This window comes from Danio rerio, chromosome 11 (assembly GCF_049306965.1).
Source record: "Danio rerio strain Tuebingen ecotype United States chromosome 11, GRCz12tu, whole genome shotgun sequence".
Lineage (NCBI taxonomy): Eukaryota > Metazoa > Chordata > Actinopteri > Cypriniformes > Danionidae > Danio > Danio rerio.
In genome coordinates this window covers 14,184,818-14,211,549 of record NC_133186.1, presented here as the reverse complement: position 1 = coordinate 14,211,549, position 26,732 = coordinate 14,184,818, and the positions used below count along the sequence as shown (strand labels likewise).

Below are 26,732 nucleotides of genomic sequence, written 5' to 3'. Positions count from 1 at the left end.
GAAATGCCAGAAATGGGTTTAAAACTCCGTTGTGTTTTATCACCGTTATTGAAAAAAAATCTACCGTGATATGTATTGATATCGAATTATTGTCCAGCCCTAGTCAAGCGCAAGTGATTTACATGTTAAATCAATGAAAAACGCAAAAAGACATCCTGTGGCGAGTTTCGTGCGAATGATGGAATTAACGAGCAAAATCCACTGATTATCAATGCTTGACATGCTTAACGTGCGTATAGCACAAATTCCTCCAGTTGAAATATCAAAAATTCAGCAGACATTCACGCCGCATTAACCAATCAGGAGCTTTCTCTTCTAGGGGCGTAATTATATGACGTAGCGCCTTTTGTTGATGTCCCAAAGGAAAACTCTCTTGCCTACACTGGACAACAGTTCATCAAACTGGGCTCAACTCAGCCGGAAGCACCACTGAAATATTCCATCATCCAGGTAAAGTTTCTGGAGTAAACTCTCAGAGCTGGGTGCACCTCTGAATGGACCTAGTGAACTCAGACATGGCGCCAAACAAATCAACACTGATTGTCAGCCTTATCAGCCTTTCCAAAGCACATAAACACAGCTATTCTCTCAATAAAATCTGTGTTAGCCATTTAGCAATGAAGCTAGAGCCATCGGGCTGACAGAAGCCCTGTCTATGACATGAAACCGCTTCTATTGTGAAGTGAGTTTGACTCGCGAATTAAGCAAATTTGACGTGCGAATGAAGCGAGTAAACTTAAAATGTTCACGCATCCATTTACACTTGAAAAGCGCAATTTATTTGCATGTTCCACATCTGGTGTGAACACAGCATAACACATAGTAAATATAATACAAGCTTAGATAAACTTAAAAACAAGAAAAACAAAAATCCTTGCCATCTCATTAGGAAATGTTGCGGTCAATCAAACGCTGCCTGGGGCATGCATATTAATGTGGATCGTCAAAGTCTGTGGTTCAATAGGCCTGTTATACACTGGGATTTTACACTTACTACATTTACATAAGAACAAGGAAATAACAGTGTTTGAGGCTCAAGATATGTTATTTCCATGTAGTGAACTCTTATTATTCATCTATGCCAAGGTAACTCATGCCTTTATAGCCCCCAGTTACAATAAACAGTAATTCTGCTAAATTTATTTTCTGCTCATTTAGGTTCAAACTGAAGATAGCCTTTCAGGTTTGCAACAATATGATGGATAAATTATGACAGTATTCATTAAAAAACAATTACAAAAAACATAATTCCAAAAACCTATGTTCTTGGTAATCTGGCATTTCTATTCATTGAGCTCACCCAGGTCCTGGTGTCTTCTCAAAGCCAAAAGCACCTGCCGGGGAATAACCTACTTGCAATGATCCAGCAGAAAGTACATGGGCTTTAAGTGAAACTGACAACGGCTATGACACCGGCATACGTTTCATCTGAAATTCCCTTTCGGATGAGTCCTGTGGTGTAAAGGTGAAGTGAGGTAGGAATGAGAGAAAGCGCATTCGTTTCACATCCCTTTCTGCCTTCCCGCATCAAGTGCTTTTCTCTAAGATGCCCTGACCTGCGCTGAAATGGACAGCTCACCAAAAAAATAAAATGAATAACACATACAGAAATCACATACTTCTTCTTTTAGTGCTGAAAACATGGATATGAAGGATGGGATCAGAGGACCACAAAGATCAGCTGTATATATTTTTAGACAGTTTTATAGACAAATAGTATGTAGGTAAATTAAGTATATGCTTTTTAAAGAACTCTGCTCTGCTCAAGAAGCCTGCATTAATTTATATATAAGTATATTTATTATTTAAAATAACTGTGTTCTAAGTTAAAACACTGTAAATCAGGGCTCACAAATTTTTAATCCCTGGTAGCCCTTACTATTACTATTAAATTAAGGCAAAAACAAACAAACATATATATATATATATATATATATATATATATATATATATATATATATATATATATATATATATATATATATATATATATATATATATATTTTTTTTTTTTTTTTTTTTTTACAACACATTTCTAAACATAATAGTTTTAATGACTCATTTCTAATAACTGATTTATTTTATCTTTGCTATGGTGACAGTAAATAATATTTGACTAGATATTTTTCAAGACATCAAGACTAGCTTAAAGTGACATGTAAAGGCTTAACTAGGTTAATTAGGTTAACTACGCAGGTTAGGGTAATTAGAATTATCGGAAAAAAATAGCTTGAAGGGGCTAATAATTTTGATCTTAAAATGGTGTTTAAAAAATTTAAAACTGCTTTTCAAGCTGAAATAAATCAAATAAGACTTTCCCCAGAAGAAAAATTATTATCAGACATACTGTGAAAATGTCCTTGCTCTGTAAAACATAATTTGGTAAATATTTAAAAAAGAAAAAAATCTAATTCTGACTACAGCTGTATTTATACAGTTCATCTGGAAAGTATTCATAGCACTTCCGTTTTCCAAATTTTTTTTAATGTTACATAAAATAGATTGGAATAGATTTAAAAAGACAAACACCAATATATAAAGGCCCCAGGGTTGACAGTGCATGACAAAGCGCAAACCAAACATGAAAACCAAGGAACTGTCTAGACCTGTGAGACGGGATTGTCTTAAGGCACAAGGCTGGGGAAGGTTATAGAAAAATGTCTGCTGCTCTGAAAGTTCAAATGAGCACAGTGGCCTCCATCATCTGTAAGTGGAAGATGTTTGAAACCACCAGGACTCTTCCTTGAGCTGGCCAGCCATTTAAGCTGAGTGATCGGGAGAGAAGAGCCTTAGTCAGGCAGGTGATCAATAATCTGATGGTTACTCTGTCTGAGCTCCAGTGTTTTACTGTGGAGAAAGGAGAACCTTACAGAAGGACAATCATCTGTGCAGCAATCCACAAATCAGGCCAGTAGTGGCCAGACAGAGGGCATCTGAAGGACTCTCAGACCATAAGAAACAAAACTCTCTGGTCTGATGAGACTAAAATTGAACTCTTTGGAGTGAATGCCAGGCGTTACGTTTGAAGAAATCCAGGCACCGCTCATCACCAAGCTAATACCATCCCTACAGTGAAGCATGGTGGTGGCAGTGTCAAGTTGTGGGGATGTTTTTCAGCAGCAGGAGCTAGAAGAATAGTCAGGGTAGAGGAAAAGATGAATGCAGCAATGTACAAAGACATCCTGAATAAAAACGTGCTTCAGAGTGCTCATGACCTCAGACTGAGGCGACAGTTCATCTTCCAGCAGAATCATGACCCAAAGCACACCGCCAAAATATCAATGAAGTGGCTTCACAACAACTCAGTGAATGTCATTGAGTGGCCCAGCCAGAGCCCAGACCTAAATTCTATTGAACATCTTTGAAGAGATTCGAAAATGGTACACCGTTGCTTCTCATCCAACCTGATAGACCTTGCGAGGTACTGCAAAGAGAAATGGGCAAAAATCCCCAAAGACAGGTGTGCCAAGCTTGAGGCATCATATTCAATAAGACTTTAGGCTGCAATTGCTGCTAAAGATGCCTCAACAAAGTATTAAGCAAAGGCTGTGAATACTTATGTACATGTGATTTTTCAGTTTTTTTTTTTATTTTTGTCTGCTTTTTAAGTAGTTGGAGCATTTTAATTACTCACCCTCGCCTGGTTCGAATAGTATTCTACCGTGACATATCGCATATGAGATAAATAAGTTCAGTAAGTAATAACCGTTGAGGATCTACTAATGAACCGGTAAAGAATTTTCTATGTCTGCATCACGGTGCATCAAAAAAACTATTAATTTTGACACCGCAAGAAAACAGTGCTCTAAAAAGTGAAAATAATTTCTAAATTTAGTTTTAACTGTACTTTGGATCAAACAAACGCAAGCTTGGTGAACAAAAGAATCTTCATTAAAAACATTACATTATTTAAAACATTTCTTTTCTTTTACTCAAGTACACTGCTGGTCAAAGGAAGACGCGACTGCAAATGACTCTACACTATTTATATCTAATCGCTGCCAAGCAGGAGCCCAGTTAAAATAACTGTTATCTTCCCTGTCTAATGTGGTGAAGATAAGACAGGTGCATTATTGCTTATGAGACCACGACCACAGCTGCTTGTCGATGTGCTACGGGCCAATTAAATGTCTCATAAACAACTTCAAAACGGTGACAAAAACTCTATTACAAAGCTCTCATTGGAGCTGCTTTCAGAATAAATGTCATCGATCAGGAAATGCCAGCGTTCAAAGTGCTTACCGTGCTGCAGAGAGAGACTTGAAAAATGTTGCCATCGCTGCCTCCACAGAACAGAAAATACTCGCAGGGGTCAAAAGTCACTGACATGATGCCAACATCGAAGAGGACAGACAGCAGCATCTCCCCAGAGGATATTTCCCAAACCTATGACATGAGAACAGAGAAAGGCATCAGGTCAATGGCAAATAATGACAGTGAAGATGAAAAAACGTTACAGAAATGGAGATAAATCTAAGAATTATACTATTTGTATTTTAATGGTTATATATTTTAATACATTTAATGGATATATAAATTATACATATATTTTAATTAATATATCAATGTTATGAAGGAATTATATATTTTTATTACACATAGAATAGCAACACCATTTTGAGGGATGTAAATAATAATAACAGTCCTAATGTATTTACTGTTTTACATTTTTTATTTCCATAGTTTCCAAAAGTCCAAAAAGGTCCACATATTGATAAATAATGTAATGATAGCTGTTTTAACATTAGGTTATGATTGATTTTTTTTTTCTTTTTACAGTTAAGCAATAGTTTGACAACAAGCAGAAAATGTTCATGGGCCAATGATGACATCACATTGAAATGGTCTATTGGTTTGTCTTAGTTTATTCCTTCCTTATTTATTTATATACAGTATATTCCTCTATTCTATAGTTTATTTCCATAGTTTTTCCCATTATTTATTAAATTTTTTTTAAATTTCCATAGCTTTTTATTGATTATTGTTAATTTATTTCCATTTGTTTTTCCCATTTTATTTTAACTAACTAACTTTAACAAAGATGAATAAATACTGTCATAAATGTAAGGTAAAGTAACTGGCCACTTTTTTGAGGACACCTTTCTAACTGCTCTTAACGCAAATTTTTTAATCAGCCAATAACTTGGTGGCAACTCAGTGCACTTGGGCATGTAGAAATGGTTAGGTGCTGCAGTTCAAACTAAGCATCAGAATGGGGGGAAAATATAATTGTAAAGGTAAGTGACTTTGAACATGGCATGGTTGTTGGTGTCAGACGAGCTAGTCTGAGTATTTCAGCAACCGCTGATCTACTGGGATTTTCACGCATAACGGTCTGAAAAAGAGAAACTATCCAGAGAGTGGCAGTTCAGAGGAGGTCAAAGGAGAATGGCCAGGCTGGTTCCAGCTGATAGAAAGCCAACAGTAACACAAATAGAGGTATACAGAAGACCATCTCTGAACGCACAACACATTGAACCTTGAGGCAGATGGGCTACAGCAGCAGAAGACCACGCCGGGTGCCAATCCTGTCAGCTAAGAACAGGAAACTGAGGCTGCAATTTATACATGCTCACCAAAATTAGACAACAGAAGATAGGAAAAATGTTGCCTGGTCAGATGAGTCTCGATTTCTGCTGCAACATTTAGATTGTAAGGTCCGAATTTGGCATCAACAAAATGAAAGTGTGGATCCATCCTGCCTTGCATCAATGGTTCAGGCTGGTGGTGGTGTTGTAATGGTGTGGGGGATATTTTCTTGGCACACTTTGGGCCCATTAGTACCAATTGAGAATCAGTCTACCTGAGTACTGTTGCTGACCATGTCTAAACCTTTATGCCCACAGTATAACGCTTCCAGTAGGATAATGCGCCATGTCATAAAGCTTGAATCACCTCAGACTAATTTCTTGAACATGGCCTACACAGCCACCACTACTCAATCCATTAGAGCACCTTTGGGATATAGTGCAACGGGAGATTCGCATCATTGATGTACATCATGGATGTACAAATCTGCAGCAACTGCATGATGCTATCAAGTAAATATAGACAAAAATCTCAAGAAGAATATTTCCAGTACCTAGTTGATTCTATGCCACAAAGGATTAAGGCAGTTCTGAAGGCAAAAGGTTCTCCAACCCGATACTAAGTAAGGTGTACCTAATAAAGTGGCCGGTGAGTGTATTTACTAACTTGAACAAACAATGAACATTAATGCCAATTATTGGACCTTTATTTTAAAGTGGTACCAAATTCTTTAAAAACATTTTATGGTGAATCTTAGTTGACACCCTAATTGAATTGGGACTGAAATGGGAAATTTAGCATAAAGATTAAAAAGTATCAGATATGAACTGTCGGCTTTTGTATTAAAAGCTGTTTTATCATAGAAACCATCAAATATTTAATTTAGAAACAAATCAAATCTTGACCTCCTGGAGAGTCCATGACAAGTCATTATATCGGTATTTGTAAAAAAAAAAATTTTTTTTAAAAATCATTATTTTGCATCAGATCTCCAGGTGATTTGTATGTCAAAGAAGGCTTTTTCACCAAAAAAGAAGAAAAAATAAACATTAGGATGTTGGCATTGATCAAACTAGAAATAAGCCATGAAAAAAGAAAGCAGACAGAAAAGAATAAAGAGACTGAGATAAGATTGAATACAAAGACTTCTAAGAGATTGTCACTTCAAGTACATCAGGAGTGTGTTCTTCTTCAGGATGATAGAACCCAAGAAGATCTACACAAAATCTATACTTTCTTGTTCCAACTTCCAGGGTAATGGTAAGATTTTTGCCAAAAAGTCTGATGGTTTTTTATTGGTTCAGGGGTGATGCAGTGTTTAAGTCTCGGAGAAAGTGCTGAAGTGGACATTTGACAGCTCAGAAGCTCAACTTTGGAAAGCTCAAGTTCTCTGCAGCGAGTTTGCTGAGCCAACAAGACAAACTTTCAGTCCAAGTCAAAAGTCCATTCTTGCAGAGCTAGTACATAGAGAACAACCATTATTCTCAAATTTACAGCTACTTTATAAAATATCTTCAATCAACAGAAATATAAGTCGAAGTGGATGTTTTCTACTTAGTGAGCAGGAACATACTGTATGTCAGCGGTACAAAGTGAATTTACCAGAGGAGCTCCACCGCCATTCAAGCGTGATTGATGTCCTATAATAAAGAAGACAAACTGACCATAAAATAATTTGGACTGAAAAGGATCAATGCCCATGACCCTGTCATAAAATGTCCAGAGCGAAAAGAAACTGCCCATTACGGCATAGGCACTTTTACAGATTCAGAAAAGATATGCAGAACAAAAACCATAAAATGTAATCTTTCAATAACCGATGTACATTTTTGAGAGTGGAAAAAAGAAAGTAGAGCTATAGAGTGTCTAATATTATTTTTTAAACTGCTAGAAATATACTTTTTTTACCACCCTTTTTGAATCCATTCAGCCAATCTCTGGGTCTGGAGAAATAATTTTTAGTTTAGTTTATAATAGTTTTTTTTCTTCAAGGGGATGGGATGCAAACTGACAGAAATATACAGATATATATACAGATATATACGTCCTATTAGCTCACGAAGTGTATGGCAAAAGCATCACCCAGTGGTCAAAAGCTGTAGGCGCATTTAGCAGATAAAGTGCCGCAGTATTTGTGGTGGCGATAAAAACACATTGAAATGTAAACATGTGTAATTGTTAAATAAAGTTATGTTTACACAGGCGAGGCAGTGGCGCAGTGGGTAGCGATGTCACCTCGCAGCAAGAAGGGCGCCTGTTCGAGCCTCAGCTGGGTCAGTTGGCATTTCCTTGTGGAGTTTGCATGTTCTCCCTGTGTTAGCGTGGGTTTCCTCCGGGTGCTCTGGTTTCCCCAACAAGTTCAAAGACATGCAGTATTAGTGAATAGGGTATGCTAAAATTGACCATAGTGTATGTGTGTGAAAGTGTGTATGGATGTTTCCCAGCAGTGGATTGCAGCTGGAAGGGCATCCGCTGCGTAGAACAAATGCTGGATGAGTCTTTGGTTCATTCCACTGTGGTTGACCCCAGATTATTAAAGGGACTAAGCCGAAAAGAAATGAATGAATGTTTACATATATAATGTGTAATAATGTTACAATACAGAAGTAATCAAAGTATTATGCAGCAACGGTTATCAGCATCAGTCATGATTAAAATCTAAAAATCTGTGCAAGTCCTTATAGGAAACCACAGGCATAAACACATCCTTCAAAACATGCAGGGCAAAGGTCATGTGACGTTCAACAAAATAAACCAACCATTTAATAAATCAGGCTGTCCTGTTTGACCATGCACTGGTCAAAGGTTATGCATTGCAACTGCATGAGCAGTTCGTGGCATAACTAGATCCAGTTTGTCAATGCATGTACACGACAGACATATTTAACCACATCATTAGCTACCCAAAAAATAATCATTCAATGGTGTGACACGGAGACACCTCTCGATCCCTCTTGTGGTAACAAGCCCAGCACTTTTTGTGATGTGACCTCCCCGAATCCCCTCACAGCAGCGGCAGACAAAATAATTCATCTATGAAGACTGACAGGCTGTAATCCACTGTAGCAAATGCTATTGAGCTCATATGACTAATGAACAACAGTGGAGCAAATTAAACATCAAAATGATCAACATGATGGATGGCAATCTTATGGTGACCAATTTGTCCAAAGGCCAGGACACACCAAGCTAATGGTCGGCCATTGGGTAGCGTTGGACTGTCGCTGAGCATCTGTCAGGCTAGCTTGTTTGGGGTGTTCCTCACGTCACCTCTCATTGGGCTCAAGATTAACATTGTAGAATCACAGTTGGTGAAAGAAAGCATTTTTCAGCAAAAAATCAGAGCGCAAGAACATTAAGTGACAAAACAAAACAAAAGATGAAAGTCAAGTCAGCTGTCATTTTGTCACATTTTTTAAAATATTTTGACACATTTTTTTTTTCATGTATTCAACCATATTTTTGTGATGCTTGAGCTAAAGGATGACTTTACATGTCTGTGTTCTGCTCCATCCTTGAGGTTGAACTCATGCACACAACAGCACAAGTTCTCTTTTACATGATTTCACTGATTTCTAGGTGAAATTGAGCTTTGCAGAGGAACAAATGTGGATTTCAGGAATATGAAATACTTTGATAATTGTATTATATTCATTTTTTCATAACCATTTGAAGAACCATTTGATTAATTGGACAGCTCTACTTTTTACAGCTCAGATTGTGCTACCTTTGTAAAATTTGTAAAATCAAACTTGCAGAGAAATAGCAAGTTGCTGAAAGTCTGGGTATTTTACCGGTGATGAAGGACAAAAACCCAATTGCTTTTCGGTTCCTTAACTGAATGGGTGTTGCAAGTACAGTTTTTTTTTTTTTTTTTGTAACCTAATAACTATGTTACGTTACCCTACTACCGAAAACAAAACCTTGAAGCTTATGATAAAAGCCAGCACACAGACATTGGGCAGTGTTGGACTGTCAGTAAGCCTCTGTCAGGCTAGTTTGTTTGGGGTATTCCTTACGTCTTATTGGGCTCAAGATCGTTTGATTAGCATGTAGAATCACAGTTGGTGAAAAAGAGAGCACTTTGGCTGTTCAGCAACACATCAGAGCAAGAACTAGGGGTGTCAAAATTAATTGTTTTTTTCGGTGCACCGCAATGCAGACGCGGACAATTCGGTATCGGTTCAGTAATAATCAAAACCGGTTATTATGTACTAACGTCATTTATCTCCTATGCGCTGTCGCGAAGGAGGTGAGCGATGGTATTTACAACACTCAGGAGCCAACTCAGGGCCGACCCCTGGCATAGGCAGTATAGGCAAATGCTAAGGTTGCTGTACATCCAGGGGGGCGCCAGAAATGAGCGCGGTTAAGTCGGTTTTGTTTTCGATATTCCTGACACATTCAGTTATAGCGGCAGTAACTTAAAAACCTCTTACCCTAAAAAGATCTAATGCCTCGTTTCCACTGACTGGTACAGTACGGTTCGGGTCGGTACAGGTCACCTTTATCAGGCTTGCGTTTCCACAACAAAGGGTACCCCTTTGGTGAGCGTGGTGTATGACAAGTTTAAGTCGACGTCTTGCTCGCTCTAATAAATGTCTACAGTGAAGCTGTACGGGTCGTTCACATATCATAATGAGCAGCACTTCTCACAAAACAGACACTTTATACACATAAATACTTGTTTATAAATGTTTATTACTAACTTTTCTATGAACATGATTTGATTATAACTGCAGATCAATGACAGTGTGAAATAGGCTACTGTAATGTCTATAATTATATAAATAAATACATAAATGCAACATATATGAACACATACAGCCCCTTACAGTCTCCGATATATCATTAATTACAGAAAAACTACACACATCATACATTTAGTACGTATTTGAGTTCAAAAACACACGCAATATAGCCCACGGTCAGAGCAAACCTCTCATCTGTGTCTGTAATCTTCAGCAGCACATGCAAGCTCTGTTAGAGAGTCATTTTGTCATTTCCAGTTCATAATAGTCCAAAAGACGAAGATAAACATGGCAGTTTATTCATGATTCAGGTTGCTAAAACACTTTTGCTCCTGTGTTTTGACGGCTTCTCTTTTTTTCCCCGCGTTTCACTCTCGCTTCACTCTCGTGCTTGTCCTTTTTTCTGAATGGATCAGATGACGGAGACATTTCAGTTATCACACTCCTTTTACCATCAGCTCAAGAAGTTCGTTATATCAAATATAGAAGCGATCGTGAGCTCCCGGAAGAAAGCGAATACCGCTCGCACTTTTAGACGGGCTCGTAAAACAACTACAGGACATGGCAGATTTTTTCTTCTTGGCTTTGTGTCTGTTCACAGAGACCACAGCAAGGTTTGTTTGAGCCCGGGTCATCCATGGCTGGTTATTATATGCATATAGTATTTCCATGTAATGTCTCAGCTTTGCATTTAAAAAAACATGGCGGTTCCTTTGTTTACGTTCTGTGTAGCTCCACGAGCTCGTGACGTATCTCTGTAACCAATCAGCGTTCAGCTGCACGTGTAGCTCCACCTTTTGGTACCTTTTCTCCTATTTGGGACCCTTTCAAAAGGGTGCCGAAAAAATGGTACGGTACGGTTTGGTTCGGTACGCTTTTTACAGTGGAAACGGCCATAAAAGCGTACCAAACCAAACTGAACCATACCATACCACTCAGTGGAAACGGGCCTTAAAGTGTGTTTCCTACAAAAAACAAAGCTGGTTATGTTTCACAGCTGTCTTTTTATATTTTTTCAATATGCATTTAGCCGGGAGAGCTCGCGCGGAGTGGAGCTCTCAGTAAGGGTCCGTCAGAAAAGTGCTTCTATTTTTATTGCTCCGCTCAGCGCGAGCTCTCCCGGCGCATAAACACATATTGCGAGGGCTTAAGTGTGTGTGTGTTTGTGTGTGTTTGTTTGTGTGGTGCAGTCCATGTTTGTGTATCTGTGTGAATGAGAGTGTGGTGCTGTGTATGTGTGCATGTTGTTTTTATCGTAACATGCTACTAAACTACGTTACATTACCCTATTACCAAAAACAAAACCTCGAAGCTCATGATAAAAGCCAACAGCACATAGCCATTAGGCAGTATTCTGCCTGCATGAGCATCTGTCAGGCTAGCTTGTGTGGGGTGTCCCTTACGTCGCCTTTCATTGATTGAGCTCAAGATCCCTTGATTAGCATGTAGAATCACAGTTGGTGAAAAATAGCACTTTGATTGGCTGTTCAGCAACAAATCAGAGCGTGAGAACATTAAATAAAGTGACAAAGGTAAACAAAAGACCAAAGTCAATTCAGCTGTCAGTCACCTTTTTTAAATATTTTGACTCATTTTCACATGTATTTGACTATTTATTTGCAAAGCTTGATGTGTGACATGAGGTTGTAATATCCCCCTAACCTACCCCAATCCCTAAACTTAACTTGACTTATAAAGGTATCAAACTTTTTTGAGGCGATTCATTTCTGAAACTTTTATCTTGGTATAATGGTCTCATTATGGTATCAATCAAAGGATGCAATGTTTGAACAATTAGGTGCACATGCTCTTCCAGAATGGTTTGGTAGTCCTTGGCAGTGACACAGCCATCTAGCACAAGTATTGAACCTAGAAAATGCCATTATGTTGCAGCCCAAATTATCACTGGGCATGCAAGTCTGGGTCGTACGCTGCTCTGGGGTTTCTCCACACCATAACTCTCTCGTAGAGCTTAGATCGGGCCCAAAAACTGAAACTTGACCCTACCCGAGCCCATGCAACTTGTGTCTGAGCCCAACCCGGTCTGACACATTAATTGTAAGTATGAGCTCAAGCCCATTTTAAACCCAACTAATTTTTATCACATGGGCCGTTTTAACAGTCGTTCTCAACTACAATTCTGAGTTGTTGGCAACAACAAAAATTAGTTTAGATATATCTTAATGAATAATTTAACAAGGACGAAGCATATAAACTGCATTGTTTTTTTGTTTTTTTTGGTTCTGCATTGTCAGAATGGATTGAAACAAAAAAGGGTTTGTTTCAAAAAATGTGTTCTCACTGGTAAAATTAAACATTTGTCATTATAATTTCTTTCAGCAATATATTCACCATTATATAAGCTAGAGTAGCTATACTGACACTGTAAAACATTTATTTTCATGCAAAACTTTATGGGCCCTACCATACACCCGGCGCAGTGTGGCGCAAGGCGTGGCGCAGTAGTCTTTTGGTAGTTTCAGCTTGGCGCAAGAGTCGTTTTGAGGCGTTGCGCTACGCTGTTTAAATAGCAAATGCATTAACGCTCATTTGTGCGCCCATAAGCGTTCTGGTCTAAAAAGGAAGGCATTCTGAGGCGGACCGCTGGCGCGTTGCTATTTTGAGAAACTATAATAGATTTTTCATTAGACCAAAACTAACCCGATCTAAACTTCGCTTACGCACTGCTTAATTTTAACAAGCTTAGATTTGCCCACCTGTCAGGTTTTAGACCATAAGGGACACATCATGTTTTTTAGGATATAACTCAGGTTTTTGAAGACATTTTGTTATTATTATTCATTTATTTGTTTGCTGGAAATTAGATTTGCGCTTAACAAACAAAAGTATTTATTTATAGTCTAATTCATGTCTGTGCGTAAAGGTTTCCCTATCCAAGAGCGAATGTGAAAGTAGTTCCATTATCTCTCATTCTCACGCAGTAGATGCTCTGTATAACAGTTTTCTGTTAAAAAAACTGTTAACTGTTTGCTTGTGAAATGCTCATTTTTTCCACTTAGACTTACTTTGCGTCCTGTAAATAGCGAATGCGCTCTTGGCGCGACACAGCTGACTCTTAAAGGGAATGGGAGATGAGACTCTAATTGGTTTATTTTCAAAACACACCTATAACTCATTAAGAAAATAAACTGAACCCTTTTAGACCATGCACCACGGCTCAAGGCAGATTTCCCGTTCTTAAATTAGCAAAAACGCGTCCTGACACGCCCTGAAAGCGTTTGCGCCCTGCGTTTTGCGCTTTGCGCATGGACCGTCAAAATAAAGCCCTATGTGTTAGCTACAAAACAAAAAAACATATCAAATGCTTTTCGTAATCATAACTGTAAAATGCAATATGATCATTTAAATGATGTGCGGCCAGTTTCATTTTCACTTCTGGGTGTGGCTTATGTCTCCCGTCACTCTGATAAAAAGCACATACATGCAAATCATTCTTTAAGCGAGGCTCTCAAACAATCGCTCTGTGCAACAACTGAATGTTATTTACAACTTTATTACCTGTTATTCACAGCCTATTCAAGTTCTGTTCACTAAAGTAAGGGTCATTAGCATCATTCTCGGTACTAAACAAACAGATCGCGGACGCGGTCAGCTCACGTGTGATTTCACGGCCGCGAATAAATCATTGCATTTAGACATAAATGACATATCTGGTTGAATTATACTATTAAAATACAGTATAGGGCTGCACGATTAATCGAAAAAAAGATCACAATTTCGATTCAACCCTACACACGATCTTAATTCAGCTTTTCTACAATTCAGCCTATTTTCAAGGTCAAGCGAGAAGCTTAAAGGCAGTCGCACAAGTCTTCACAGGAACAGGAACTCCTTTAAATGGCATTAAAAGTGTCACATACTGTATTTATAAGGTATAATTCACCCAGAAATGTAATTTCTGTCTTCATGGAATGAAGTATTTGCGGCTGCGAAATCACACCTGAGTTGACCACGAGCTAATGAGATCGCATGCATGTAGCACACCAATAACGCCTTCTTTAGCAAACAGAACCTAAATAGGCTGTACATAACAAGTAATATAGTTGTAAATAACGTTAAGTTTGCATGTGTTTTATAACAGTGGCGACAGCCATGAGCCGCACTAGGAAGTGATAATAAAACTGGCCGCACATCATAACACATTTTACGATTATGATTACGACAAGCATTTGATTTTTTTTTTTTCTTTCATAGCTGTGTTGTGCATGAAAATACATGTTTAACAGTGTCAGTATAACTACACTAGCCTATATAATGTTAAATATAATGCAGGAAGGAATCTGATAATGACAAATGTTTTAATTTACCAGTGAAAACAAATGGTCTAATAATGCTGTCAATGACAAATGACAAGCATATGTCTCAAACATAATAATTAAATTTTATAATACATTATACATAATACATAATAATTATGAATAGTTGTATTCAGATGTCATCATTTTATTGAATTAACAAACAGGACATATTGAAAGTCTGTTCAAGTCCATCATAATGACTGTAAGAAATTTAGCATTTTAAGCAACGGTAGTGTAGCAGTAATGTGTAGCAGAAGCCTAATATTATTATTGTTGTTGTTGTTTTACCATATCGTCACTTTAGAATTAAAAGGTTCTATCTGATATTTTTGTCAAAATTGAGTTACTGACATATTCATATTAAATGAAAACTTGTTGTTTACATGTTAAGATTAAAAAAAAAAAGTTGCACACATACCGTTTGCTATATGGATTGCAAAAACTTTGAAGCTCAATATCTCAAAATCATTCAGAAGGCAGATACAACCTTATAATTCCAAGGTGACGATATGTTTGAGAATAAACAATAATAATAGCCTACTCATTTTGACCTTTATTTTACATCTAAAGAATCGTGAGGAAGTATTGTGATCTTGATTAAGCCAAAAAAAGGAGATTTACATTTTAGCCAGAATTGTGCAGCCCTAATACAGTATGTGATGCTTTTAATGCCATTTATGTGGTATCCATGTTGGTGTGAAGACTACTGCGACCGCCTTTAAGATTCTCTCCTGACCTTCAAAATATAATTAGCTGAATCCTATTAAAGCTGAGTTAAGATCGTGTGTCGAGTCGAATCGAGATTGTTACTTATTTTCGATTAATCGTGCAGCCCTAAGTAGCGCTTGTTTTTTTTAGTGTCCATGTTAATGGATCAATATTAAAGCTTTCATATCGCACATACAGCAGCACGTTAGTGCAGAGCGTGAGCAGAGCTGAAGCAGCAGAGCCGTAATCATTTCGGTGCTGGGTATATTTTTGCCACAGCTCACGCTAAATTGAAGTGGCATTTATAATGACCAAAAACACACTGGATGACAGTAAAAATAGCAGTTTTACCCAATAAATGCATTGATAAGATTGAGCACTGTTTCTGCTCTACATACATGCAGCTTCAACTCTGCTTGTGCGTTCAATGTGCGCCAGTGGAGGAGATGCTGTTGCAGGAGCTAGAACGTTGCTGCGCATGACACACATTGGCAATTGTCACACTTTGTAGACTCACACGTTGCTTAGGCCAACTTTGCTAAAATTTTCTTACATTTCTAATTATGGCATAGCCCAAATAGGCTAATTAAGTAATGACTAAAAAAAAACACAAATGCTTGATAGCCACCCAACCTGCGCCTGAGCTTCACCTTTCTTGAAGAGGACCAGTTTCATTAGTAAACGGCTTAATTAAAAACTGACTTATAAAAACCCTCAAAAGAAACACAATGTTGAATGGTGACACATATATAAATTCTGCCCTGACTGCATTTTGAGTGCGGTTTACTTCCTAAACTTATTCATTTCACATACCTTCCGGCTTTATTTACTTACATATAAAAAGCAATATACTTCATGACTCAAAGCACTCTCCATTATAATGAAGATGAACTATATTCAAGGCCAGAGCATCTGTGGCTTGAAGAGCTGACTGAAATCAGTTTTCTGGCCTCATATGAACCGTTATAAAATTCATAAACAGAGGCTTGGTTCAAATGGAGCAGGAAGCAAGAGCAGGACTCAGACATTTGACTTGAAAGCAAAACAGCTTTGACATTGAACCCAATCAACAAGCTTCACCCAGTCTCATTCTCTGAGTAGATGAATGTGGTGATTTCTCCTTTGGAAAAACGCAAGTGCAGTTTTATTTGTATAATTTCTATATGACCACTAATCTGAGATTTAATTCTCAACTAACAATCTCTTAAGTATTAAGAAATCTATTAAATACAGATTATTATGAGATTATTAAAGAAACCTCCTGAAAATAAATAAACACAGTGGTCCGTCGGCATAACCGTGTTCACATGCTCGGTCCTGCAGTTTCAAAGATTTGTGTGTGTGCAATTTGACATGCTGTTTTTGGGGGTTTTTTACAGCGCATTGTGTTCTGCATCCTGATTAGCACTTTTTTTTTTTCTTTTTTTTATGCGTACTGATTGGCTGTAGACCATTGTCAATTAATCTTCTCCTTGCTGTGTGTAGCGAATTAGCTCAAATTGAATTAAAGATTAATTTGAACGGGGCTTCCAAATAATCGACTCTTTAAATCCAAAAGAATGAATCATCCAGTGATGTTTCCAATGGACAGTTGACTTCAAATACGGCTATTGCTATCAAAATATAAAGAAATAAAAAAATTGTGTCTAAGCAGGTTAAAACAAAATCAAAGTCTAAGAAATTTGATTCATAAATATGCACAGGAATCTTTATAAAAAATGAAACTATTGACTAATCTAACAGAAACTAACATCTAACATGAACACACATTCATACAGGTTGAATAAAGCCAAAATAATTATGTGTCTGATCGGCCACATTCATTACACCGTGCCTCCTGTACAGTACAAAATGCGTTTAGCTTGCCAAATTTACATGAATCTATGATCGCTAGCAGTGTGACTGAAGAGTTTTAGGGCCTACTCACACTATATGCTATCCGAACCGTGCCCAGGCCCATTTCCCGGATCGTTTGAGCAGTGTGAGTGCTCTGAATCGGGCTCAGGCACTGTTCACTTGGCCAGCCCAGGCCCAGTTGGAAGAGGTGTGCCAGAGCACGGTTCACTTGGGCTTTGGCGCAGTACACTTGTGTGTGAGTGCACAGCGCACCTAAGCCCCGAAACTGAAAGCGAGACGCGACTTTTAAGGGACTGTTTCATATGGATTAATTAATCATTCTTACTGTTCAATGAACGCAAACTGTCGTAGTTTATCAAAGACATAAACCCCTCACTGCACGACAGCTGCGCACCTTCAGCAAACTTCCTAATACGTGCAGCACGAGGATGTTATGGTCGTTTATGAGTGTCAAAAGTGGCTGATCTGTTCTCGAAATATTTGACTGTTATATCTGATGATAGAACTGAAGAAATCTCCACTGTGCTGAGAAAGAGAGCTTCTCTTCTAATAAACTGAACAGCGCATCATCGATCACTTAAGAGTGCCTAGGCCCGAAATTAATGTTAGTGCGGGTCGTCAGGGGAAATGGGAGGGGGGTGCTTTGAGTAAGACTGCTTTGGCCCAGCTCAAGGCAACTGTACATAGTGCGAGTACGCCCTTACTGTATGTTTTCAAGTTTTCTCCCAAACAAACCCAAAAATGCCAAAGAAACATCCACGCCAAAAGACAGAGGAAGATGCTAACCATCACATTTCCGGACATGCTAAGTTTTTTCTTACTGTAATTTGCTGTTTGTTTCTGACATAAAACATAATTTCAATTAAATATTGATTTTAAATACTTAAATGAGGAAATGTGAAAACATATGATCGATAGAAATTTTTTTTTACTAAAAATCCATAGATGATAGAAATGTCAAAAATATCAAGACTAATTAAAATGCAAAAAAATAATCAGTCAAATGATACATTTAGTTTTGTTTTTAAAAATATAACACTTCAATTTATACAATATTTGTAGGGATGTCCCGATACAACATTTTAACTTCCGATACGATACCGATATTGCAGCCATCAGTCCGATACCGATACCGTTATAAATCAAATATCAGCACAAATTATGAATACTTTACTTTTACCTATTTTGTTGAGTCGAATGCATGAACGTCTAGATCAAACTGAGAACAAGTCAGCAACAGTAAGTATGGAAAAAACAACCAGTTTATTAATTATTGGTTGCATAAATGTGATCTTTTACATAAGAATATATAAAAAGAATTGAAGAAAAAATATTAAGACCCTGAAAAATATCTTAATTGAATAAACAAAAATACATTTTTAAAGTGCAAAATGCTAATTAAAGGTCACTTCAGTTATTAATTTTTTTACCATCAGCAAAGAGTAGAAACTGCTGAGAGCAGGAACATAAGAAAAAAAATATTGTTAATTGAACAACTGCTAAAGGTTCAGTGTCCAAAATTTCAATTTCCCACACAGCTTTTTGATAAATTTTTGATCCAGTTGAGCTGAAAAATAGCTTTCACACTGGACAGCAGAAATAATTTATTGTTAAGTTAATAAAAATGTGCAGTATAGTTAGTACAAACATTTACATGATCAGAGCTATTTCATCTGTGTTTGTATCATAAGAAGATTATGGCTGTATCAATGTTCCCAAACATTATTAATTTTATAATAATATATATTGCACATATTATTTTTAACATTAAAATAATTGCAGAGGCTAGATTGAAACACAGCTTTTCTCCACAGCACTTGAAATAATGTGACTTTTAAGAATAATTTTATTTATCAGACTTTATTATATTTGCATATTTGCACAGATTCCACCCTACTGCCCACATGGGAAAATTAGACAATGTAAATAACTGCAAACTAATGTGCAAAGCTGACACTGTTTATCAGAGCACTTTATCTTTCTGGGCTTTTTAAAGAAGAGTTAAACATGGGAATGTCTCTAATAAAATTTTCCTTCTGCCCCAAAAGTAATACCATTCTTTCTTTTAAACTGTAATGGCCCTCAGCAACAGAATTATTTCTTATTCTTATTTAACAGACAAATAAAACAACAACGTTTAGCATTTTACATGACACTGTTCCTTTTCAGAGTGTTCAAGTAAAAAAATAAAATAAAGAATAATAAATCCACTATTTCACTCCCTTTCTTGGTGCTGCTGAGAGATTGAGATTAAAAGTTTGTGTATAAAATATTGAAGAAACGCAGCTAAAGAAAGCAGAATCCGGGACATGTTTGGCGATTTAGAAATATTGGCTGAATGCAATTTTTAAGCCTCAAATAAAGGACATGTCCGGGAAAAAGATAATGTATTGTAAGTTTTTTCCCGCGTGTCGTCGCGCTCTTCTCAAAGCTAAAGTCAGAGCAGGTGTCGAGCACGTCTCTGTGGGTCTGCTGCAGCAGCAGAGCCCGCGAGTCTGTGGCGGAGACTTTTTTCTCATTTCGTTTTTCAGCATCGATCTCGCAATATGAACATTCGATATAGTCACATTGTAGTATACAATATGTTGAGTCTGGATTATAATTTATCATTTTGCAAGTGTTTTTTGAGACCTGTAACTGTGTGAAGATTTTAAAAGCATCCAGACATAACTAATTGTACCGATAAATTTTATTGAATTGTTTATAAAACTGTAGAATTGATTTACATTTGATTATTTAATTACTGCATACCTGAATACAGTTCGACACTTTAGGAAAACAATAAAACACTGTTTATTTACTCTGTACCTTTTTTGTTTACTATTATTATTATTATTGTTGTTATTATCATTATTATTATTATTATTGATCTGTGCTTCTACATAGTTTATTAAATTTTATGTAGTTCCCTACAGAATCATCACAATCAGTATAAAATGATCAATTCTTTCCAAAGAGTTATTCAACTCATCTTGCATTCATATCACAATATTTATCGCAGAATAAAAAAATTGCAATGTTAAATTTTTCGAATATCATGCAGCCCTACTATATTTCATAGAAACCATATATTAAGATACATTTCTAAAATATTCCATTGTTTCTTGGGGATGTGTAATTGTCAGACAAATAAAAACTTAAGTACCAATAAGGTAATATGCAAAGTATCTAAACATTTAGCATTTTCTTTATTAATCTGAATGTATACCTACGGTAATTTGTTCTGTAGAATATCAAAAAAAATATATATAAAATCTAGCTTAAAGGGGCTAATAATTTAGATTTTTAATTACAAAATTAAAAACTTATTTTTATTCTACCCAAAATAAAGCAAACAAGACTTACTCCAGAAGAAAAAAATATTATTGGACATACTGTGAAAATTTCCTTGCTCTGTTAAACATAACTTGGAAAATATTTTAAAAATATAAAACACTTTAAAGGGGGGCTAATAATTCTGAATTCAACAGTATATCACTCTCCTTCTCCGATTTGATTCAAAGACTGTTTAATTTGTTAGGCAGTAATTGTGATTAAGCTCTATAAAATAAAACTCTCACTTTTTCAGCAGAAAAGTAATTTAAATACATTTACTATTAAAAAAAATGCACTGAAAACATGCTTCAAACACACAGATAATAATTTAAAGAGTTCAGTGCAAAATCATCTTTAAATGCAGTTGTCACTCTTGAAACATTACAGAGTGTATTTAGTCTAAGTATCTGCAATTATATGTTATGGTTACAACTGTATGGGCCAAACTGTTAACAAGACGACTTCAAGTGCAAATGAATCCATCCCAAAATCAAATGAAGGACTTATGCATTTGAAACCATTCCAGGAGGATTCTGGCGGCATTTCAATCTAATTTAAAAGGGATCTTCGGAACTCTTAGGTTTCGCTAACTGAAAGGTTTCCCTGTCGTTCACAGGCCAGCGGTAAATGGGGAAGCATCCAGATGAACGAAGGGCTGAATGCAGATGATGATAAAGTTCAGGTTTTAAGTCCTCTCTGCACGGGCTTTAAAATTCTCATCAGAACTCAAGTGCCCGAGAGGACTCAAATCATCACACACTCATCTACAACAACACAGGAAAGTGATTGTAAAATAAATCTGGCATTCACAATGTTGTATCATTTTATTAAAAAGGCAATTCAATAAAAAAAAAAATATATATATATATATATAAAATTACATTACTATCTTGTCAAAATATAATTTCCCCAAAGATATTCATTTACAAATAAATATTTTTATGATTTTCATAGCAAAAAAGTGGTTAATGAAAAAATAAAAGGCTAACGGCCACTTTATTAGGTACACATTTCTAATACCAGGTTGGACCCCCTTTTGCCTTCAGAACTACCTTAATCCTTTGTGGCATAGATTCAACAAGGTCCTAGAAATATTTCTTAGGGATTTTGGTCCATACAGTATTGACATAATAGCATTATGCAGTAGCATTCCAGGATGTGAATCTCACGGTCCACCACATCCAAAAGGTGCTCTTTTGCAGTGGTTACCAACCATTTTTGCCTGAGACCTCCTTTCAAGTGGCAAGTATTGTAGGGCCCTTGTAAGTTAACATTTATTGATATTATGGCTCAATAAAGTTTGTAGTAATGATAACAAAAAGTTTGTTTTTAGACAAAATTATGTTTATTACTATATCTAGATATTTTTATGCACGAATAATAGCCTAATGTAAAAAATTTAAAAAAAAATCAGTAGACCATTTGTAACTGAAAAACATAAGCATTTGGCCTTTAAATTGGCCCTATATTAGTTGCCAATAAGTTGCTATTTTTTTTTTTTTTTAAGTTTTCTGTCAGTACCTGTGATGTCCCTCCTGTCAATTCTTTGCAAAAAAAATACTCTGGGCTTGTTGCAGCATTGAGGATAAGTCATCTAAAATTTTCCTATTAATTTGGATGGCCTCATGCAATCATTAGCAAGAACTTTGGTGCAGATAGATAATGCACTGTGGCTGGGTCAGGGACTCTTTGCTTCGAGAAAATGGAAGGTGAATCCGTGGGATTCTGCCTTTTTTGTGAAGGACGAATTACAAATTTTTCCTTTTTTTTTTTTAGTCAGGCAGGGGATGAAATGAACTAAGGCAACGTTCTATTAATTGTCCACAGCTAAAAAAAAATTTCAAATATGAAACGACTTCTTGAATTTGAGTTCTGGTGACTGCGGAGGACATTCAACCCAAGTTCAAGAAAGCAGTTTGAAATGATTCATGCTTTATGATATGGCAAGTTATCCTGCTGGAAGTAGCCATCAGAATATGTGTACACGGTGGTCATTAAGAGATGGACATGGTCAGCAACAATACTCATGTAGGCTGTGGCGTCGACGGCAGTTTATGAGAATGTTCAACCACCAACAACCATGGCGCGTTCAAAGTCACATAAATCACCTTTCTTCCCCATTTCATTATGTTTTTAAGCATTCTATACATTTCCTAGGCATTCTATTGAACATCGGATGTTACACATTGCATTAACTTACCCACACACATAAATAATTTCCTACACTGGTTATTACCGCAAACAGAGTTGCTATTTACTGTACTGTACTGTATTCTTCTCATGATCCCCATTTAGCTGGTAATGAATCAAAAGTCTTGCACATACACATGAATAAGCAAATTACTGTGTGGTCAAATAAGGTGGATATAAAGTATAATGTATCTGTGCAGAAAGCTACTCCAATTAGAACTTTTCCAGGGAAAGTGATTTTAAAAAGAGAATTGCATTCGATGGAGATTTAATTTTCTCCCTGATTTAATTTAAAATATATACATTTGAGCTTCAAAGATGAATATAGGACTCAGGAAAATTAAACGGCATGAGGGTGACTAACTAATAACCGGAATTTCAGTTTTTCAACTCCAAAAAATTATGTTTTTTGTAAATTGCAAAAAAATAAAAATAAAGTAAACTAAAAGCAATTTGCTACTTCCATTATTTAACTGACAAAAGTGAAAATAAATAAATAAACAAAAACAAAATAAGTTGTTTTTTTTTCACTCACCAAATCAATCATATTCCATAAATAAGTAGTGACAGAAGCATGTTTAACACTGTGTTACATCAACTTTTCTTTTGATTACAATGCTTAATTGTTTTGGAATTGAGGAAACTAATTGTACCAATCTGAGAATACCAGCTTTTTAAATGCTTACAGTCAGTGGTTGAAATAGTCTGATTCTCCTTTTCACGAAGAGCCATATATTTTCAATGGCAGAAAGAGTCGAACTCCAGTCAAACCAGTCAAGCACATTTCCTCTATAACTATGAAACAATGCTGTCATAGCCCATGCAGAATGAGACTTGATAACCAAAGCCTTTCCATGAAAGAAATCATTTTGATAACACTGTATGCCACTGCTATTCCAATATCTGCTCCTATGTCAGTGGTACCTTTGCACATATGCCAGTCACCCATGCCATTTGCTCTGCTGCCTCCAGAACCATGGCTGTTGTTTGCTTTTACACTGTCACTTCTGAAATTTTGAACGGTCCCTCTGGACTTTTAGATTTTAGTCTTAAAAAAGAAATTCCACAAAATATTCCTGCTGAAATAAGGACTCCTCTGACCTCAGCACACATTGGTAGTATTTTCTTGATTGTCTGAAGTGATCTCTGAATTACAAACAAGCAGCATCCCTGCACAGAACTGCTGTATAGCTTACTTCTTAATTATACTGTAGATGCAAGTAGTATTTTTTTGATGCAGCAAAAGACAGCGGTTTCTTAGCATTTTAGGACTCAAATGTCAAGCACATTCAGCTGAAGTTCTTGCCTTGTCCTAGACTACACAACTGAGATTACTCTGATTCCCTGAATCTTTTCACAGTATTACAGAATAGGATTGCATGTTTTTGGAAATATATGGCATTGTAATGTTACGATTCTCTGTGTTATAAATTGCAATATGAATAAAATTTCACCAGATAGCCTGAAGAGCTCTATTTAGAAGGAAATGCCTAATTTAGATTGATTGGGTCGATATTGTAAGGGAAACGTAATTCAATAAAGCAAAGAAAAAGAGTCAATCAAACAGCATAGAGGAATTACAACCTACTTCACACATAACGTCACACGGGTTCCTGGCTGTAATAGCAAACATGACATGTTGTTCGGTAGGATGCCAAATTCAAAAATAGAAAACATACTCTTTATCGTACACCACACGGCATTTAATGCCAACCGCAGACATCTTTGGCTAAAAGGGAGCTGAATGGATTGTGGACCTAATTAAAATTGCTCGACTGCAGTTCTTATTTTATATAAGGCAAGTTCAAGCTATGCTGAACCATATATATAACTCATTTTTGATTGCAGCTTGGATTTCAGCAAAAACTGTTCAAATACCCTGCCGTACAGATGCATTTCACTGTCAGAATGCAGTTGTTTTGCTTGTTGATGAAATATACTAAAGGCCTTGTATAGCTCCGTCTTCTTTTTTCTTTGGCTTTGCCTAGACATAACCTTGGTTATTAGCACAACGAAGTAATTTCTCTATTCAGGTACAGAAATTAAATAATGAAATCTAAAATATTGATTTACAGTCCTCATTGTATTAATCATTCAGTAAAATTATTATTCCTAAAAAAATACTAATTTACTTTTTGTGCTCAAATGTTTTAAACTCTCTCGACATGCCTTTAAAATACTTGCAGATTCTAAACTTTCAGCCTGTTATGGTTATACTTTGCATTAACTGCACGAATCTCATGTATTTTTAACTTCTGTGCCAATCAACTATGGCAACTCAACATTGTAGATCCTGCAATGTGACTATTGCAGACACACACATGGCAATGCTGAAACAATTGTGCAGCCCCATTACACAATGTATAGAAGGTAAAATTATTCACAAACTAGAATTTAGATTCAATTTTTTTTAACTATTTTGGAGCAAAATGTTGAGTCCTGATCAGCTGCTTATTTTAAACCCAAACATGAAACTCTGAACCAAGTTTCTTGGATTTTGTTGCAGCCATCAAGTCAAAACTTAAGAGCACTTATGATAAAAACTTTTACAAGCTTTTACAACTTTAGTAAGCTGTTTGGACAGAACTGTGTGTAGGTATAGTTTGTCAACAGTCATATTGGAGTGATAGAAACGCAAAAAATTACTGGGATTTTGGATTTTTCCTATTTTAATGACAGAAAATTTACAAAAAGATTTAGAGGCCCACCACACTGTGAAGTAGGAGTGCAGTTTTCCCCACCCACCGAATTGATTGACAGGCGCCATGTCTCTTTAATAAAATGTATAAAAGTCCACAGAACATTATTGCAAATAAACTGGGATTAAAACATCTGTTCCAACTCTCTGTGATTTTTCTAAGTTTAAAACATTTTTAGAACAAAGTATGTTTGTAATAAATACAGTAAAATTGCTATGTAATTCTTAACCACTATAATTACCAATGGCTATATGATCAATTAATGCGGATATATATATATATATATATATATATATATATATATATATATATATATATATATATATATATGTGTGTGTGTGTGTGTGTGTGGGTACTACTAACAGCATTTGTGACACTCATTTCAGAATAAACTCCACCACAAATACATGAAAAAAACTCGCTTGGTATTTTTGACTAATAAGCTGTATTTCAGCTTCATTTGTGTCTGTCTCTATCAATCACTGCTTTTTATCTGCTGGAGAAGCAGACACGCATGTCGGAACAATGGGCGGGCTACAAAAAGTGCTACATTGTAGTCAAGACACCAAAATGGGCAGATTCTGGGGGCTATAATAAATTATCTGATGGGAATTTTGAACTGAAAATTTACAGACATTCTGGATACTCCAAAGGCTCATCTTACATCTTGTAAAAGTTGTAAAATAGGTTGGCTTTAAAAGTGCCCTATAAAAAAAAAATCTGGGTATACCAAGGCACAGTCAAATAATAAGAGATCAGTATATGAAAATGGCCATTCTGTGAGCCTTAAACATAATTTTTCCTTGTTCTCATTAATTCTGTGAGTGTAAAAGCCAGTTAAAATCAGGCCAATCAGAACACAAAACAGACTGTTGCGTGACTCATCTCTCCACCACTTACATTATTAATTATTAATAAATGTAAAAAGTAGTCTGTTTAAAATATTTTGCATGCATTTATTTCAGAGCTGTGTGCTGTGTGCATGTGTGTAAGAGAGAGAGAGAAAGAGAGAGAGAGAGAGAGAGAGAGAGAGAGAGAGAGTAGAGCTGCATCATTAATATTCACAACCATTCCAAATATGGTCAATATGAAGCTTTTGATTCTAGGAATATTCTAGTTTTTTTTTTTTTTTTTTTTTTTTTTTTTTTTTTTTTTTTTTATAACTTACCTAAGGCACATATCTACTTTTATCAAAGAACAAAGTTTTAGTATGTTATTGAAAACACTGGGCAAAAAAGATACATTGTACTTTTGTCAATTAAATAAATCTAAAGAGAAATAACAAATCACATTTTTATTTTATTGCAATTTACAGCTTTTTCTTCAAAAAAGTTCTTTAAATCTTGCCTTTTAAACAATATTTC

The 26,732-nt window shown here is 36.2% G+C and overlaps 1 protein-coding gene across 1 annotated transcript in view; it reads right to left on the bottom strand.

The window, feature by feature from the left end:
* The window catches only part of wdr18 (WD repeat domain 18), a 147,498-nt gene that overhangs the window by 87,260 nt on the left and 33,506 nt on the right, over nucleotides 1–26,732 (bottom strand). The window contains exon 5 of the mRNA NM_001005206.1: nucleotides 4,243–4,386. Within this exon, the coding sequence (NP_001005206.1) occupies nucleotides 4,243–4,386 (144 nt within the window). The remainder of the gene's footprint in view (nucleotides 1–4,242; nucleotides 4,387–26,732) is intronic.